General features: G+C 43.7%; 1 protein-coding gene across 9 annotated transcripts in view; it reads left to right on the top strand.

Annotated features, from left to right (window-relative positions):
• The window catches only part of Atxn7l1 (ataxin 7 like 1), a 233,649-nt gene that overhangs the window by 70,320 nt on the left and 146,023 nt on the right, over positions 1–17,306 (top strand). For all 9 annotated transcript variants that reach the window (XM_090332970.1, XM_090332963.1, XM_090332966.1 and 6 more), the window contains one exon: positions 8,153–8,257. In XM_090332970.1, coding sequence (XP_090189096.1) covers positions 8,153–8,257 — 105 coding nt within the window. The remainder of the gene's footprint in view (positions 1–8,152; positions 8,258–17,306) is intronic.

Raw genomic sequence — 17,306 nt, 5'->3', positions numbered from 1 at the left:
TGTGTGCTAGCCCCCTCAAAAATATGTCCTTTAATTCCAGATGAGGAAACAGAAGGCTCCTGGAGATTATCATAGCAAGTAGCAGAGTGAGCCAGGACCTGAACTCAGGGGCCCTTGACTACAGGGCCCCAGTAATAAGGCAATGCATTTATTTATTTGTTTGTTTGTTTGTTTGTTTGCTAGTCCAGGGTTTGGGTTCAGGGCCTGAGCACTGTCCTTGGGTTTTCTCAAAGCTAGAGCTCTACCACTTGAACCACAGCACCACTTCTAGCTTTTTCTGTGTATGTGGTACTGAGGAATTGAACCTGGGTCTTCGTGCATACTAGGTAAGCACTCTACCATTAGGTCAAACTCGCAACCTCTATTTTATTTTTTTTTAATTTTTACTAGTCCTGGGGGTAAACTCAGGGACTTAGCAGTCACTGAACCTCTTTGTGTTCAAGGGTAGTACTCTACACGTGAGCCAGAGCATCACTTCCAGCCTTTTCTGAGTAGTTTATTGGAGGTAAAAATCTTGGGGCCAGGGCCGGGAGTTTGGCCTAGTGGTTAAAGTGCTTGCCTAGCATGCACGAAGACCCGGGTTCGATTCCTTGGTACCACATACATAGACAAAAAGCCAGAAATGGTGCTGAGGCTCAAGTGGTAGAGTGCTAGCCTTGAGAAAGTCCAAGGACAGTGCTCAGGCCCTGAGCTCAAGCCCAGGACTGGCCAAAAAAAAAAAAAAAAAAATCTTGGGTCCAGGAGTTTGCAAGTGGTAGAATGCTTGCCAGGCAAGCATGAAGCCCTGGGTTTCATTCTTTGGATACCACATACGCAGAAAAAGCCATAAGTGGTGCTGTGGCTCAAGTGATAGAGTGCTAGCCTTGAGAAAACTCAAGGACAGTACCCAGGCCCTGTGTGGAGCTCAAGCCCCAGGACTGACAATAACAATAATGGTAATAATAATAATGACTTTCCTACCCAGACTGGCTTTTTTCTTGCTTGCCAGTTCTGGGGCTTGAACTCAGGGTCTGGGCACTGTCCTTGAGCTATCCCAAGGCTAGAGCTCTACCACTTGAGCCACACCACTTCTGGCTTTTGCTGTGTATGTGGTACCAAAAAATTGAACCCAGGACATTATGTGTGCTAGGCAAACATTCTGGCCCCCCAGGTTGGCTTTGAATTGTGATCCCCAGACCTCACCCTCCTGAGTAGCTGAGTGAGCCACTGGTGCCCAGCTTAGGCAGTGCATTTTTTAGAACATAAAGAGCCCTCTTGAGTGCCCAGTGCAGCCCCTGACCTCCATATACTTTGAATGCATGTCTCTAAAAGTCCTTTTGTAGAGAGGGGGTTAAGGTGTCTCGTGTGGTGTGGTGTGGTGATAGTTGGTAAGTTGGTTTGTTGGTTGTTTAGAGGGTTGGTTGCTTTGGATGATTGGGTTGGCGGATTGGTTGGTTGACAGATAGCTTTTCAAGTTGGTTGATTGATTTGGTTGGTTGGTTGGTTGGACAGGTTTTTGCAGGTTGGTTGGTGTTGGGAATCTGGAGTGAACATTACTGTTGCCTTGGGAAACTTGCATGTGCCCCCTGTGTTTCCCAGTACCTGCCTCCAGCCAGCCATGGAGTGCTGCTGTCCAGCACAGCTAGGAAACCAGCAGCCACAGTAGTGGTGTCTGCAGCAGGAGACCTGCTCCTACCAGCTGCACCCCTCCCACTGCTTCCTTTCTAGTCTATTTCAGTTTCCTTTCCCAGGCTTCACTGGTTTTGATGCTCAGCAAAGGAGCTCCTGGGTTTTCAGAGTTCAAAGAAACAGAGAGCAGCCACATTTTAATTTTATTGAGGAAACAAGCCGTAGAAGGTCCCAGGTCATTTTAAGATGCCAATTTGTTTGGGTCTATGGATTTCAGAAGATTTTTGAAGCTGAGGAACAAATAAAATCACTCTATCAGAGCAAAAACATTTTTTATTTGTATATCACCTCACTTTTTATGTGATGTAATTAATTAAAATGCAACTGAAAATAGTTAATATGCACATATTAAGATGAATTGGTGGAAGGAAAGCTCTTAGGACAATATCCTGATTTCAGTCAATTTGGAGTCAATCATATATGTGTCCTTGAACCCTAGAGACTGTTCTTCCAAATAATTTGGCTTCCCTGTAAGTGGAAGCCTACCAGTCAACCCCCTCCCCCCCAGCCAGTGGCACCAAGCCTCTAGCTATTGTCACATAGTTGTCACATTCTCAGGTCCTACCATAGATCTGTGAGTGCACTTGTCACCCAGTGAGCAAAGGCTGACTTTTTAAGCAAGTCTGACATCTGCCTTCTTGGAAAGAGCCTAGAGTGCTGAAATTAACATAAATGCAATCTTATTTTTTCCTCATAATATCCTTGGGGTAAGTTCAAAAGGAGACTTTAGATTATAAAAGAGTATTGTCAATAAGCCTTCATAGCTATTCCTGGAGTGATAGAGGTGGTTTCACGGTCCTGGAAAAGACCTTCGGAGAAACCCAAGGCATTTCTGAGGACCTTATTATTTTTCCATAAAGCTAAAGTTCAAAGTTGTCTGTTTGGCTGTCTTTTCCCTAGTGTGGATTTTCTCTCATGAGCGGTTATCACTGATTGCCAATGAGCCATTCTGCTGCCTTCAAAGCCCTAGAAAGTCTCTGTACATCCTGTACTTCACCTGGAATCCCCACACACCACAAATCAACCTTTCCTCACTCTTTCCTGAGCTCTTCATTTTTCCGAGCGCCTCCAATTGTTCCTTCATAACCTCAAAGACTCAAGCCTTAGAAGGTGTCCAGGGACAAATTCTGAAGCACACAGTAGCTAGTCTGATCTTGAATACACAAAAGCATCTGTATTCCAATCTTGGAAACAAATCCTATACAAATAGTGAATTGGAGATGTTGCTATGCCCTTTCCTTACCTAGAATTATCTTCTAAAGGTGATTATCAAATATAAGCTAAAAGTTTATATACTTACAACTTTGCTTAGCAAGAGTTCTCCTTAGAAAGCTGTTTATCTTAAACAAAATTTCTTTTCTGCAATTTTTCTAGTATCCACTTTAGAAACATTTTGTAAATTGCGCTGCAAAATCAGAGTCATTACTTCACTCTCATAGAAACGATTGTATTACCCCAAATTTTCTCTGTATACAGAGCTCTGTCCTTCCCCCCAATCCCTTTGCCATGGAGTTGAGGAAGTGGTTAGAGGGGGAGAGGTTATTTTGAGGAAGTGATAAACATTTTTTACTTGACTCTGTTGTGTGTAATTTTTAGATTGATCATTGATGCCATAATCATAATTTTCTTATGACTTCATCCTAAATTCACAAGTCTGTCTGCATCCTAGTGTAGATACATGATGACTACAGTGTGCTTCATTTTTTTTTTTTTTTTGGTCAGTCATGGGACTTTAACTCTGGATTTGGGTGTTGTCCCTGAGCTACTGCCCTACCCCTTGAGCCACAGCACCACTTCCGCTTTTCTGCTGATTAGTTGGAGATAAGAGTCTCACATACTTTTTAATGCCTAGGCTGACTTTGAACCACAATCCTCAGATCTCCGCCTCCTGAGTAGCTAGGATTATAGGTGTGAACTGTGCCTGGCTGTGCTTTATTTTATATCTAGGGAAACTGAGCTAGCAAAGAGTGATACCAGGGTGGAACCTTGCTATTGGTATATAAGTAAATGTTTTATCAAGTAGCTCTCCAAGGAGAAATTCTGGTTTGTGATAGATGCTAATATATATATAGTGGAAATACAGTATTTTCCCCAACCCCTTATCCAAAGTTTTGCTTTTCATGGTTTCAATTAACCACAGTTACCCACAATCCAAAACATTTAAGTAGAAAATTACAGAAACCATCTGCTCAAATGCTTAAAGTATATTCCGTACTGAGTAGCCTGATGACATCTTCTGGTGTCCTGCTCAGATTCTGAATCATCCCCTTATCCAGAGTGTCCACTCTATACACACCGCCCACTTGTTAATCTTAGGAACCTAAAGACAGCCATTCTATCATCTAGGTCATCCTTCTAGTTGAGCTCATTTGCTGTTGCCATAGCAGAATGCTTGAATCTGGGTAATTTATAAAGGAATTTATTTTAGCTCACATTTCTGGACTAGAAGTCCACGTCAGGCAACCACATCTGGTGAGAACCTTGTTCCATCACAATATGGTAGGTAAGCAGAATAAGCAAAGGAAAGAGGGAAAACATGAAGGGTAGACTCATTTGCTAACAACCAACTTTTTCTGGAAGGAACCCATGCTCTTGGAAAGACATTAATCAACCTCAATGATCTAACCACCTCTTAATAGCCTCACCCCAAACCCTACCACAATGGCAGTCATGTTTCAACATGAGTTTTAGAGGGAAAAAGCCACATTCAACAATGGTACATCTGGGTACAGTGGCTCATGCCTATAATCCTAGCCACTCAGGAGGCTGAGATCTAAGAATCAAGGTTCAAAGCCAGCCCTGGCACTAAAGAACTTAAAAGAACATGTGAGACTTATCTCTAGTTAACCACTAGAAAACAGGAAGTAGTGCTGTGGCTCCTGGGGTAGGGTGATAGCCTTTGAGCTGAAGAGCTCAGGGACAGCTCCCAGGCCCAGATTTCAAGCCCCATGACCCCCCCAAAAAATAAAATAAAACAAAACAATAAAAAAATTCAACAGTAGCACCTCCCGAACAATATCTTCATTTATAAAATGAGGTTTTGCTCCACTGGTAAAGTAACAGTATTTTGCTAGTAGAAAAAGATTGGCTTTAAAGAGTCAGTGTCCTGGGAGCCGGTGTGATGGCTCATGCCTGTAATCCTAGCTACTCAGGAGGCTGATATCTGAGGATCAAGGTTCAAAGCTAGCTCCGCCAAAAGGACCTGAGACTCTTCAATTAACCTCTAGAAAATGATAAGTGGGGCTTGGCTCAAGGGTAGGGTGGTAGCCTTGAGCTGAAGAACTCAGGGACAGTGCCCAGGCCCAGAGGTAGGGAGGTAGCCTTGAGCTGAAGAACTCAGAGACAACACCCAGGTTAAGTTCAAGCCCCATGACCTATCAAAAAAAAAAAAAAAAAGAGAGTGTCCTGTCACTGCATTCTGATCCATGAATCACTCCTAAGGAATTTCAAGCAAATTGTTTTGCTTTTGTTCCAATGCCTGTAAAACAGAGATATTATAGACATTAGAGGTTAATTATAAAAAGTAATAAAGATTGGGGCCGGGAGTTTGGCCTAGTGGTTAAAGTGCTTGCCTAGCATGCATGAAGACCCGGGTTCGATTCCTCGGTACCACATACATAGAAAAAAGCCAGAAGTGGTGCTGAGGCTCAAATGGTAGAGCTCTAGCCTTGAGAAAGTCCAAATCCAAGGACAGTGCTCAGGCCCTGAGCTTAAGCCCAGGACTGGCAAAAAAAAAGAGTAATAGAGATTATATCCTCACATCCCAAATTCTAAAAGGGTATATATTAACGTATATTAATTATCAGTAGGTTGTAGAATTATAGATTGTTTCATTTTCCACTTTTTATCCATCTTTCTTCAGTATTTGCACTGATAAGTGTTCAACCACCATTTCTCCAAAAGAAAGGGCCTGATTCACAGAGTTTGCCTGTTCTTGTGATATAAATGTTCCCATTATGGCTGATTTCAAGCTACCACTGTGACACCACCAAATATGAAGCTGGGAAGAGACGTGCCCAATGGCCCTCAGTAGTTGCTATAAGCCCACTTGAGCATGCCGCTGTTTTTGTTTTTGATTGTGCGGTGAATATTTTACTTAGGGATAAATTAAGAGAAATAGAGATAAAATACTAATTGAGTAGCTAGCATTGTCCCTAGTATATTAATTCTATCTTCTCTCCTTTATCCTCAGCACTTATTAATCTAATCAAATCACACATTGACCTTAAAACTTGAACCTGTAGCTAAGTGAAGGTAGAGAGTAAAGGATCCAAGTTTCCTTACCTAGTTTCACTATTGCTAGACTGGGGAGGGAAGGAATCTTCAAGTGGACAAGGCTTTCACATTTTATCTGAAGCATGGCCTAAGTAAACAAATACAGATTGAAATTGTCCGTAAGGGAAACCAAACCAAGTCCCAGGGGCTTATAGGGGCAGGAACCTATGCGCCAGGGACCCCAGTGTCTGACTAGCTTGACTTCACCTTCAATTCATTGGCACAGCAGATGTATGGGAGAGGAGAGAGGATGAGACAGGCTCTGCAGATCTCTACAGAATGGAGACTGGGGTGGTATCCTACAGACCCTGCCGATGATAATTAGCTATGTCCAGTAAAAGACAGAGATGTATTCTACTTACAGTGTCTGGTCTTAGCCAGCTAGCACTCCGCTCAAGTATAGGTGAGCAAGACATTTTCGATAATGGTTGGTTTGGATGAGATTTTTCATTTTTTGGAAGAGGAGCAGTATTAAGACTTGAACTTAAAGGCCTTATTTTCTTGCTTGGCTTTATTGCTCATGCCTGGCATGCTACCACTTGAGACACAGCTCCACTTCCATTATTGTTAACGAGTGAATATCTTTTATCCCTTCATAGCTTGACCTGTTGCAGAAGGATACATGGCAGCTCAATCAATTCTCGTTGAGTAAATTAATGTCTTAGCTCTCACCTGCACGTTCCTGGATAGAAAATGTGACTGTAAATGAGATGTAAAGCATTAATAGTTGCCAGTAATTTTAAATTGTCTTCTGCCTTTTCTGTATTTATCAAAATTTTTGTCTTCAAAGAATGTGGGTCCTTTCTTATTTCAAAAATAAATGTTATAGAGGGAAGGGATAACATTGTCACAAAAGAAATGTCGACTTTCCCTGACTTGTGTAACTGTAACCCTTCAGCATATTACCTTCATAATAACAATTTTAAATTTTTAAATGAATGTTACTTTAACAATCCCCCAGATAAAAGTGAATCAAGAGTTGTGTCAGGGCGATGAGCATGGCCTAGTGGTAGAGTGCTTGCCTAGCATGCACGACCCTTGGGTTTGATTCCTCAGTACCACATACACAGAAAAAGCCAGAAGTGGTGCTGTGGCCCAAGTAATAGAACACTAGCCTTGAAAAGGCCCAAGGACAGTGCCTAAGCCCTGAGTTCAAGGAATGGCAAAAAAAAAAAAAAGTCATATCAGCAGTTAATGCTCAGTAGGCCATGTGTGCCTTTCTATAAAGTTGTGAACTTTGGGTCCCACCACCCAAACTTGGGTAGGACCTGGGTAACTCTCCATCTGCCAAGTTTGGCAAGTAAGGGCATAGGGGTAGGGGAAGCTCAGGAGGTTTGTGGCACGGGGCCCTACATACCTGCCATGTCATCAGCTCTTTCATCCGTCTGGTAAGTTTATGGCCATCCTGTCCTTAGAGCCGGGGTGACTCACCTGGAGCCAGTCAGCCATGAAGAGGCAGGTTAGAGTGCCTCCAGGGCACCTACCACACAGCAGAGCACTAGAAGATGGGCTATTGGTGACCTCAAAACTGACCTTCCTTGTGTTGTAACTGCTTGATTGAGGTATAATTCCCACTAAAAGTATACAAATCAGGGGTTTTTAGTGCATTCATGGAGTTGAGTGCCTATCCCTACTGTAAATTTACATTTTTATCTCCCTTCTCCAAATAAACCCTGTACTTTTTAACCTGCGTCCTTCAAACCTTCTGGGATCCCCGGCTCAAGGCAAGAAGCCCTTAAGTAATCTGTGCAGACTTGCATATTCTGGACATTTCATATCAATGGTAACATCCAGCATGTGGCCGTCTGTCTCTGGCTCCTGTCATGTAGCATGTTTGCATTCATCCATGCTGTAGCATGTTCATTTTCATGGATGTAGTGTATTCTGCATGTGATGTATTTTGTTGATCCATTCATCTATGGATGGGTATTTGGTCTTCCACTTGTGACTAATGCTTCTGTGAAAGTTCAAGAACAAGTTTTTGTGTGGACTTATATTTTCTGTTCTCTGATAAGATGGGTGAAATGAATTTCTTTTTCAAGGCATTGAGAAAACTGTGTTGTGGCAACCCACATTCTCTTTAGTAAAGACAGTTGCCTTTCTTTACGACTTGGGTGAAACACTGCCCTTGAAGAAAATCCAAGAGGAAATGGTATACCTTCTGAGTCTTCATCACTTTCTCAAAAACCCTGTTTTCTTTTCCCCACAGATATGCACTTATTTGGCCACTATCCAGCACATGACGACTTCTATCTCGTAGTGTGCAGTGCCTGTAATCAGGTCGTCAAGCCCCAGGTTTTCCAGTCGCACTGCGGTAAGTGGACTCCTAGCAGCCGCCGTTCTGGTAACAGTCGTGCGCCCCTGGGCCCCCAGCAGGGTTGCCCTGTGTCTTTCTTAGCCCAAGGCTGTGGGTATACTTGTCCTGGGGTTGCTGCCTCTGTGTGCAGGGTTTAGTCCTACTACAAGAATGCTCAGTCCTGTCAGGACAAATAAGAGGAAATCTTAACTTATCTTGCTAGCTAGGACTAGACTGAAACTATTGCCCAGCTGGTGAGGGCTGGGGAGGTGCTCTGCAGGTAACTGAGATGGGGAGAACGCTCACTTGAGGAAGTGCTTTGCAGCCTGATGTTTACTACCTGTGGAAGATGGCCCATACAGAGGCCCCCAGGTTTGTACCATACAGGGCTGGAGGTCAAGGCAACCTAGTATGTGGATGCAGAAAATGAATGTAGAGAAGGCCTCAGGTTCCATCGTCCTTTTTGAATGGTCTTTAAAGATTAAATATATTGGAGAGCTTGCTTTCCCTCTGTGCTGGGAGTAAGAAATGCCTACACTCAGCCAGCAGCAAACCCTGGACTCCATTCAGAGCAGGTGCCTGGCCACAAAACAGACTAAATCCTTGTAGCCACTGCCTCACAGGAGCTAGAGAGAGACTCCAACCTTAGAGGAGTCACCTCATCTCTCTGGGCAGAAGTTTCCTTATCTCTAAACAGGAGTGAGACCAGAGGATTTCCAAAGCCATCATTGGCCAGTTCCTCAGCTGTTTCTTTAAGCCACAGCTCCTCTGGATGAACATGAATCTGAATGCCCTGCTTTACTGTTAAAGTTCCAAAACACACTCAATATTATACCTAAAAACAAACAAAAATCAAATTGAAGGTACTTTTACAAGTCATGTGCATTGCTCCTTTCTCCTATACAATATTCCTGACTCCTCCCCCCCCATTAGTTTTTACCATGTAGTAATAGTCATAAAGGAAAAGGAGAGAATGTACTTGGGACTATTGAAGTTTATATATATCTAATGGCAACTGTGGACATATTTGTGATGTGTAGATGTGCATATATCATATACACGGACACACATACAAATACAATCTGTATCTGTGGATATTCTGTGTTTTGTGCTTGGAATTTGTAGGGAAAGAATCCAAGCTCAAGGGGCAGCCTTTTGAGTTAGTCCAAGATTCCGACCCTCAAGGCAGAGTATTTTACATTGTTCACTGGTGAGAAGCTGAGTCCTGCTCTGTGTCCTAAAGCCGCTTTATTAATGTCTTGGGGCCCCAAAGAGGTGACTTCTGTGAATGTGTATGTCCAGCTCTGACATTTTGTTTCTGGCAGCGTGAGGATGAAAGGAACTAGTGTGTATGGGCACAAGTTGACCTTCTTGCTCAGGGCTCTGTGGCAAATGCCGCCTCCTCTGCCTGGAAGAGAGAAAAGGTCAAGCCTCTCCAAAGGGAAATTCTGAGAGGCCTAGTATGGTACCACCAGCTGGGAACAGTTGAGAGGAGGGAGTCGTGCATCAAAAACAGAGCCGTGGCAAGAAGGTCCCACACGACCAGTTGCTGGAGGAATAGCTGTGGACCCTGTGTTGCGTCTGGGTGTTTGGTGAGGATGCAGCCATTAACTCATCCTCATTCCAAATCCATTCACTCACTCGGAGCTCTGCTCCTTTCTGGGCTCTAGAATACAAGAGTAACACAGAAGAAAATGGGCCTATTTGGGGTTTGTGTTTGTTCTAGTATAAACTACCAAAGCCTTCCCCCTGAATTTTGTCAGCAGCAGTTTGTGTTGACAGGACTGGGGATTCCACTGCCCTGCAGAATCTGCCTGAGGGCAAGGGCTCTCTCACCAGCAGTGGAATGGCTGGGCCTTGGCATGGCTGACACACATGCCTCTCCAAAGCTTTTGGTGCCAAAGCCAAGTCTCTAGCTTAGGTGAGAGCCAGTGGTATTGTGGCCACCTGCTCCAAGTGGTGTTGGCAAATTACTTTGGGGTTACTGACCTCATCACTTGAAGCCTGATGTCCATTGAGCTTCTGGCTGAGCCAACCAACACACCACAGCTCAGCACACCAAGCAATCTTCCAGGTGTGGGTCTCAGTCATACAAAGCTCACCAGGGCCCAGAGAAGGTGCAAGGCAGAATGCAGAACCATGCAGCTCTTCAGGGCAGCATTTTAAAACTGTCTTTAGAATTCCTCTTATAATTTGTTAATTGCCTTCACCGAGGCTACTGTAACAAAATAGCATAGACTAGGGTACTTGAAACACCACGCATTGATTTCTCACTGTCCTGGAGGCTGGAAGTCTGAGCTCAGGGTCCCCACACATTGAGTTCTGGTGAGGATGATCCTTCTGGATCGCCCAGAGGCAATTTCTTACTACATCCTCCTGTGGCAGAGAGAGGGCAGGAGAGCTCACCGAAGTCTCTTTTATAAGAGTACTAATCTCATCTTGGGGTCTCCATCCTTAAGATATGCTCACCCTCACAGGGCCCATCTCCTAGTCTCATCTTATTAAGTGTCGGAATTCTGACTGGTGAGTTTGCAGAGTCAGGGACACAGGTTTTCAGTCCTTCATGGTATTTCTATGACAGGAATGTAGCTCAGTGCTAGAGCATTTGCCTAATACACATGAAGCTTTAGGTTTGATCAATGAGACATATGGTATTTCTTCTTTCTTGTCTACTTTGTATGACTAGCCTTGCTGTTTTTAGGAAGTTAGTAAAAATGCTACTCTGCTAAGTACCAGGTAATGTCCAGAGTACTATGCATATCTCAGTACTATAATCCTATCAAAAGCCCTAGAAGGTAGGTTGCATATTCAACTTATTTGAAGGCTATAGCAGTTAGTGCCAAGCCCACAGGTAGGTTGGAACCTGGTCTTGAGTCCAGGCACCTTTAGAGTGAGGGCAGTGCCTGCCTAGCCTCTGTTCTCACTGCCTATATGTGTGGAACCCACACACATAGTGTGGAACTCACACACATAGGAATCCAGATAGGAGCTCAAGCCCTACTACTAGGCCTTCCTTGGATCCTCCTGACCCCTTCCAGCCCCATAGCCAGGGCTCTGTAGCCTGTCACTTGATGTATGTTGCTCTAGTGGTGATCACATGGCTTTGGTGATGAATAGACTTCCACACTGTGTGGTCTAGGGCAAATCAGCCTCATCTTTTTTTACCTTGGTTTGCTCACCTATAAAATGAGTCCTCTGCCTATCTTCTGGGGTTTGGGGATAATGTGACTGATATGAGACCCCAAGTTCCCTCCCTCTCCCCTTTTCCTCAGCTGGGTAGAATTTTTCCCTCATAATATCCACAGAACTATAAGTGTGTGGTGCAGTGTGTGTGTGTGTGTGTGTGTGTGTGTGTGTGTGTGTGTGTGTGTGTGTGTGTGTGTGTTTAGACAGTCAGTTGTGGAGACTCTCTAGAAATTGATTAAAGGAAAACTGATTCTTACTCAGTGCTTCTGATGTGTGGGATTTCTATGCCAATGGTTCTCTGCCGACACTGCCCAGGTGTCCCGTGGTTTAATTTGGTTCTGACTCTTAACCATCCAGAGTTAGCACAATGCCCACAGGTTAAATTCCAGCCCCACTGAACTGGCCCTGCCTCATGTGCCCATCAATCCCAGGCAGCAGTCCTGCCTGATGTGGCTACAAAACAGGGATCCTACAACCCCTCCTCAAGGTCAGTAATTTGCTTTCATGACTCACAGACCTCAGGTAGGCTATCTGTTGTATTATAATTATTATTAGTAGTAGTAGTATAATGAATAATGGTATTTACATAATGGATACAAATTGACAGAGATGCAAAGGATAGGTCCAGAGGGCTGTGAACACAAGCACATCTATCCCTGTAATGTGAATTAGAAGTATACTTCCAACACGTTCCAACACATTGACCCATCTGGAATCTTGGGGTATTTGGGAAGTTCCATTGAGTGAGCATGATTAGTGACCAACTCAGCCTCGCATTGATCAGCTGGGATCAAACTTCCAGTCTGCTAGTCATATCTTAATCTTTCTGCATGCCAACCCCTAATCTGAATGTTCCTGGGGACCCTGCCATCTGTTACCTCATTAGTATACAAAGGGGCTTCTTAGAAGCCCTGTCCGGAAATTGGGAACTAAGACCAAATATCACAAGATAGTACTTCATTCAGTCACTAAGGACATTACAGAGACTTAGCAGCATTCTGCCAGGACCTGGGGACAAAGAAGATCAAGGAAAACAGTCATAACCACCACTTCCTAGCTGTGTGACCTTGGGTTAATCACATGACCTTTCTGAGCCTCATTTTCCTCACCTGTGCAATAAGAATGGCAGTTGCTGCCTGGCAGAGTGCTGGCTCGTTGGAAAGGAAATAAAGAAAGTAGCTATTATTGTCAATAAAATGTGGCTATTTTTTATTAAGTTGAAAGTTTCTTATGAAAAATGGGAATCCACTTTAGTCAACTGCTTCCTGTTTTCATTCTTGTGTCTCCGGGACGTGCACCCAGGTCAGCCTGAGGACTTTCGCCGGTGATTCACTTTGGCTTCCCACACTGGCAGGCAGAGTGTGATTACATCTGCCCTGAGCCCTGAGGATTTGGCTTTGCAAATATTGGTTTACATTCCCATTAGGCCCCAGTGTCAGCGCCTTCAGAAACATAGTACTCCAGTATCGCATAGGTTCCCTGTAATCCCACTTTGTCCCACTGCCCACCAAGTCCTTCAGCCCTTGACTCTAACCAAGCTGGTGCTACAGACTTAGACGACAGATACAGGCAATGCCTGGAAACCCTTTGCTTGGTATACAGGTAGAGACCCACACAGTCTGGGCCACACACCTGTGCCAGTCTCCTTGGACCTGCTTCTGAGTTTGTACCCAGAGCCTTTTAGGATACTTTGCAAGCTTTTACCCATGATATCTCAGATTTTAGGAGATCTCTTTGGTAAGCAGAATTTACCAAAGTTCTGTAGATGGGTTGGTAAGGTTGGATTGTCGTAGAAAGAAGGCAACAAGGATTCCCAATTCCACTCAGCAGGAACTTCTGTCCATCCCAGCTGGTCTACCAGTCCCAGTCCCGAGATGCAACTTGATGAACTGATGTGAAAGGAGGGCCTGCTGCTTGCAGGCAGCCTTGTCTAGGATCAGTCTGCCCCTAATTCTCTGTGGGACTTTGGGCAGGTTACTTGCATCTCTGTGCTTTAGTTTCCTTATTCTGAAAATGGGGCTAAAGCCTTCTTGATGCCCTTCTTGTATATGGAAAGCACAAAGCTTTAAAAAAAAATTATATCACATTTAAAGGTTACTTTTAATAAGCTTCAGAGATTTGTAATAAAATCTTGTCCAAAGAGTTTTTACTTGTGATTATCAGGGAGGGACGGGGAACCTTTATGACCTTTCTGTCAGTGCTGGGATGAGGCCCAACCCCTAACGCCTGCCTAGAGACTGCCTAGGGCTGTTTCCCCTAAGGAGAATACTAGGGCTGGGTGCACTCTGCAGCTGTGTGGAGGGCTGAGACAAAGAGATGCAAGGTGCCTACAATGGAAAATACTTTATTGCTTTTAGTAATTTTGTCTTTACCTTTTTTCCAATGTTAATAGTGATGCTTTTAGTCAATTTAGAATATCATCTAATTAAAGAACAAACAACACTCTATTGTTTTCTGTAATTTTGTGCTTTACATGTTTTCCCAGTGTCAATAGTAATGTTTTTAATTGATATGGAATAGTATATAATTAGAGAAAAGCTGACAGGTAGATCCAAGTTGTGGTTTGGGGATTGGGTTGAACAGTTTTGAAGTTGCATGAACTGCCTAAGTGAAAGGAATATGGTTTTCCCCATCCTTACTTTCCACTATATTTGCATAACTAACTACTCTAAATCAGGGCTCTTAGCAGGGCCCCTTCTGCTATGTGGGGGCCATGTAATTCTTTGTGGTGGAGCCTCCTTGTGTTACAGAAGAGAGGAGCAGCTCCCCTGTTACATATTACCACAGGATAGCAGGTTATCTCATCCTTGATCCCCATACCCAATACGTCTCTGGCATCTCCTCATTGGAGATGCCATAAGGTAGTGTGGCAGGCTGGCGAGGTGGCTCACGTCTATAATCCTACTACTCAGGAGGCTGAGATCTGAGGATCACGGTTTAAAGCCAGCCCGGGCACTAAAGAATATGAGACTTTTATCTCCAATTAATCAATAGAAAAGGGGAGGTGGGGCTGTGGCTCAAGAGATAGGGCAGTACCCTTGAGCTGAAATGCTCAGAGACAGCACCCAAGCCCAGAGTTCAAGCCCCATGACCCATTAAAAAAGAAAAAAAGATACAGCATTCAGCATGCCCTGTTTGTCATGTTATATCTTATGCTTTCAGGATATGGCTCAAATGGCAGAGTGCCTTCCTAACAAATGTGAGACCCTGAGTTCAAACTATAGGACTGAAGGAAAAATAAAATCCTTGCCTGGGAGCATAGCCTAGTGGTAGAGTGCTTGCCTAGCATGCACAAAACCTGGGTTTGATTCCTTGGTACTATATACACAGAAAAGGCCAGAAGTGGTACTGTGGCTCAAGTGGCAGAGTGCTAGTCTTGAAAAAGCTCAAGGATGGTGCTTGGGCCCTGAGTTCAAGCCCCAGAACTGGCAAAAAAAAAAAAAAAGAAAGAAAGAAAGAAAAGAAAAGAAGCAAGGGAAGTCATTGCAACCCTTTTCACCTCAAAAAAAAAGAGGGAGGGATGGAGGGGAAGATAGAAAGAAAGAACATGGATCCTACATATGTTTTAGTCACCTTTAGTGCTCATCCTCTACAGCTCACCCATCAGACAGAGATGATCCTTGGGGATCCCTGCACCATAGAAAGGAAGGAAAGAAGGAAGAAAGGGAGGTCTAGACCCAAAGAACTTGATGTCATTCACTAGACATAATAGGATTGGACATCTCCTCTTTCTTGGAGAGGGAGATTATATTTTGAATGCCCTTCAAGTAGCTGTTTTGCATGTTGACGGTGATGCAGCGGAATTTAATGAACTGTGAGCTTCAGCAGAGAGGCTGAGTGGCAAAATAAACGAGTGGCAGTGATGTGTTCCCAGAATGAGGTGTGGCGTGTCCTGGCTGGCACCTCACCCCTTCTGGTGCATCCAGATGCTGACACTGTCTGGGTACCAGCGGCCCACCCAGCAGTGCTACATGTGGGAACCTAATTAGTGAGTTTCCAAACCTGCCTGCCTTGTGTGGGGTGTCACTTCCTTTTTTCATTCTATCTCCAGGTGACCTCTGGTTGAGGAAATGACAAACCATTTGAGCCTCTGAGCCCTAGAGAAAGTGAGTCCCTGTGGATGTCAGGGCCCCAGGCCCCCTGAGACTCCAGGGTACCTTTGCCAGCTAATTAGCCTGCCAGGACTGCCTTTCTGAAGGGACTGATTGCCACGGTATGGAGCTTGGAGGGGGTTGTTTTCTGGGTCAATTAAGTCGGATTTGGTTTCTGTGAAGAAATTTTTGGTGTTATTATTGTTAGATGTCTTTTATGAGACTGCTTTCTTTTTAATGCCAGAGAAGGATAAAATAATTAAAGGAAATTGGTCTCGTCAAACATGTTCTTTGTCAAGTATGACAGCATTACTTAATAAGAGCTGGCAAGAGCATGTGAATTTGTGCAAATTTAATATTGTTAGTAGTTTTAAAAACTTGAATTTGGCTGGGCTCCAGCGGCCTACAATCGTACCTACTCAGGAGGCAGAGACCAGAGGATCACAGTTCAAAGCCAGCACTAGGAAAAAAGTCTGTAAGATTCTTATCTTCAATTAACCACCAAAACCCAGAAGTAGAACTGTGGCTCAAGTGGTAGAGTACTAGTTTTGAGCAAGAAAGATAAGGGACAGGCCCTGAGTTCATTAAAACAAAAAATTAGCTCCTAGAACTGTTAGCTTTTTTGTGGTTCTTATGGTCAGATACGAAGTCCACTATTTATTTTGTTTCTTCTATCTTTCCACAGTCTCACTATTTCTTTTTTTTTTTTTTTTTAATGGGTCATGGGGCTTGAACTTGTCCTGGGCACTGTCCCTGAGTTTTCAGCTCAAGGCTACCACACTCCCCTTGAGCCAAGCCCCACTTCCCTTTTTTTTTCCTAGAGCTTAACTGGAGATAAGAGTCTCAGGTCCTTTTTTGTGCCCAGGTTGGCTTTGAACCTTGATCCTCAGATCTCAGCTTCCTGAGTAGCTAGGATTACAGGTATGAGCTACCGCACCTGGCTCAGTCTCACAATTTCTTAAGGAAATCCGTATATTAAACTGAAAGATATTTTGAAGGAAGAAAGTAAAGGGCCAATAACAAATGATTAACAAAATTAATATGTTAGATCAAGAGTTGACAACTGAATCGACAATCAGGTACACCTACGTCTTACTCCACTTTGGGTTTGGCTATTTTGAACTTGTTAGTGTTCAAATTAGAGTTAATACTGAGGGTGACCTGGCCTTACACCCTGTCTTTTCTTTTTACCCTACTTATGAAGGGTAGATGAGTAACAGCACAGCAAGTATTCTCCCGAGCATGCTCTGTGCACCTGTCACCATTCTAAGGGGGACTAGTTGCGATCCTCATGTCACATCCAACTTGATGTACTTAGCAGCACCAGAACTCCAGCCTAAACCCCAGAGCTTCCTGCAGCACGCGCACAACTTTGATGCAGGAGATTGGCTGTCTTCATCTCTTGCCTAGCAGATGTATAGCAGATGCAGCGGAAGTGGCAGGTGCCTTCTCCCCATAGCACTGATCTTTTCTGTCTATTTGAGTGGGCAAAGGACTTGAACATAAACTTGAGGAAAAGAAGAATAAATCAGCAATTGTGAATGTGATTTAGAGTGCTAGCTGCAGCATTTGAGATAGACCTTTAAGCCTCAGAAAGTAAAACAGGTAGAAGAGGTTACATGAGTACTATACGTTCCTCATCTATTCTTCTTAGTGGTTTACCTCCACCAAACAAGCAGACTCATGAGACCCAGAAACAACATAGATAATTTGTTTTATCTTCAATAAAATTCCCATTTTGCATATTTCCCTGAGTTGAGTTTTTAGAAAAACAAAACAGATAAATGTAA

Source organism: Megascapheus bottae, chromosome 5 (genome assembly GCF_031878675.1).
Source record: "Megascapheus bottae isolate mThoBot1 chromosome 5, mThoBot2.hap1, whole genome shotgun sequence".
NCBI classification, from domain to species: Eukaryota; Metazoa; Chordata; class Mammalia; order Rodentia; family Geomyidae; genus Megascapheus; species Megascapheus bottae.
The sequence above is the reverse complement of the archived record's forward strand: the minus strand, read 5'-3'. Positions and strand labels throughout refer to the sequence as shown.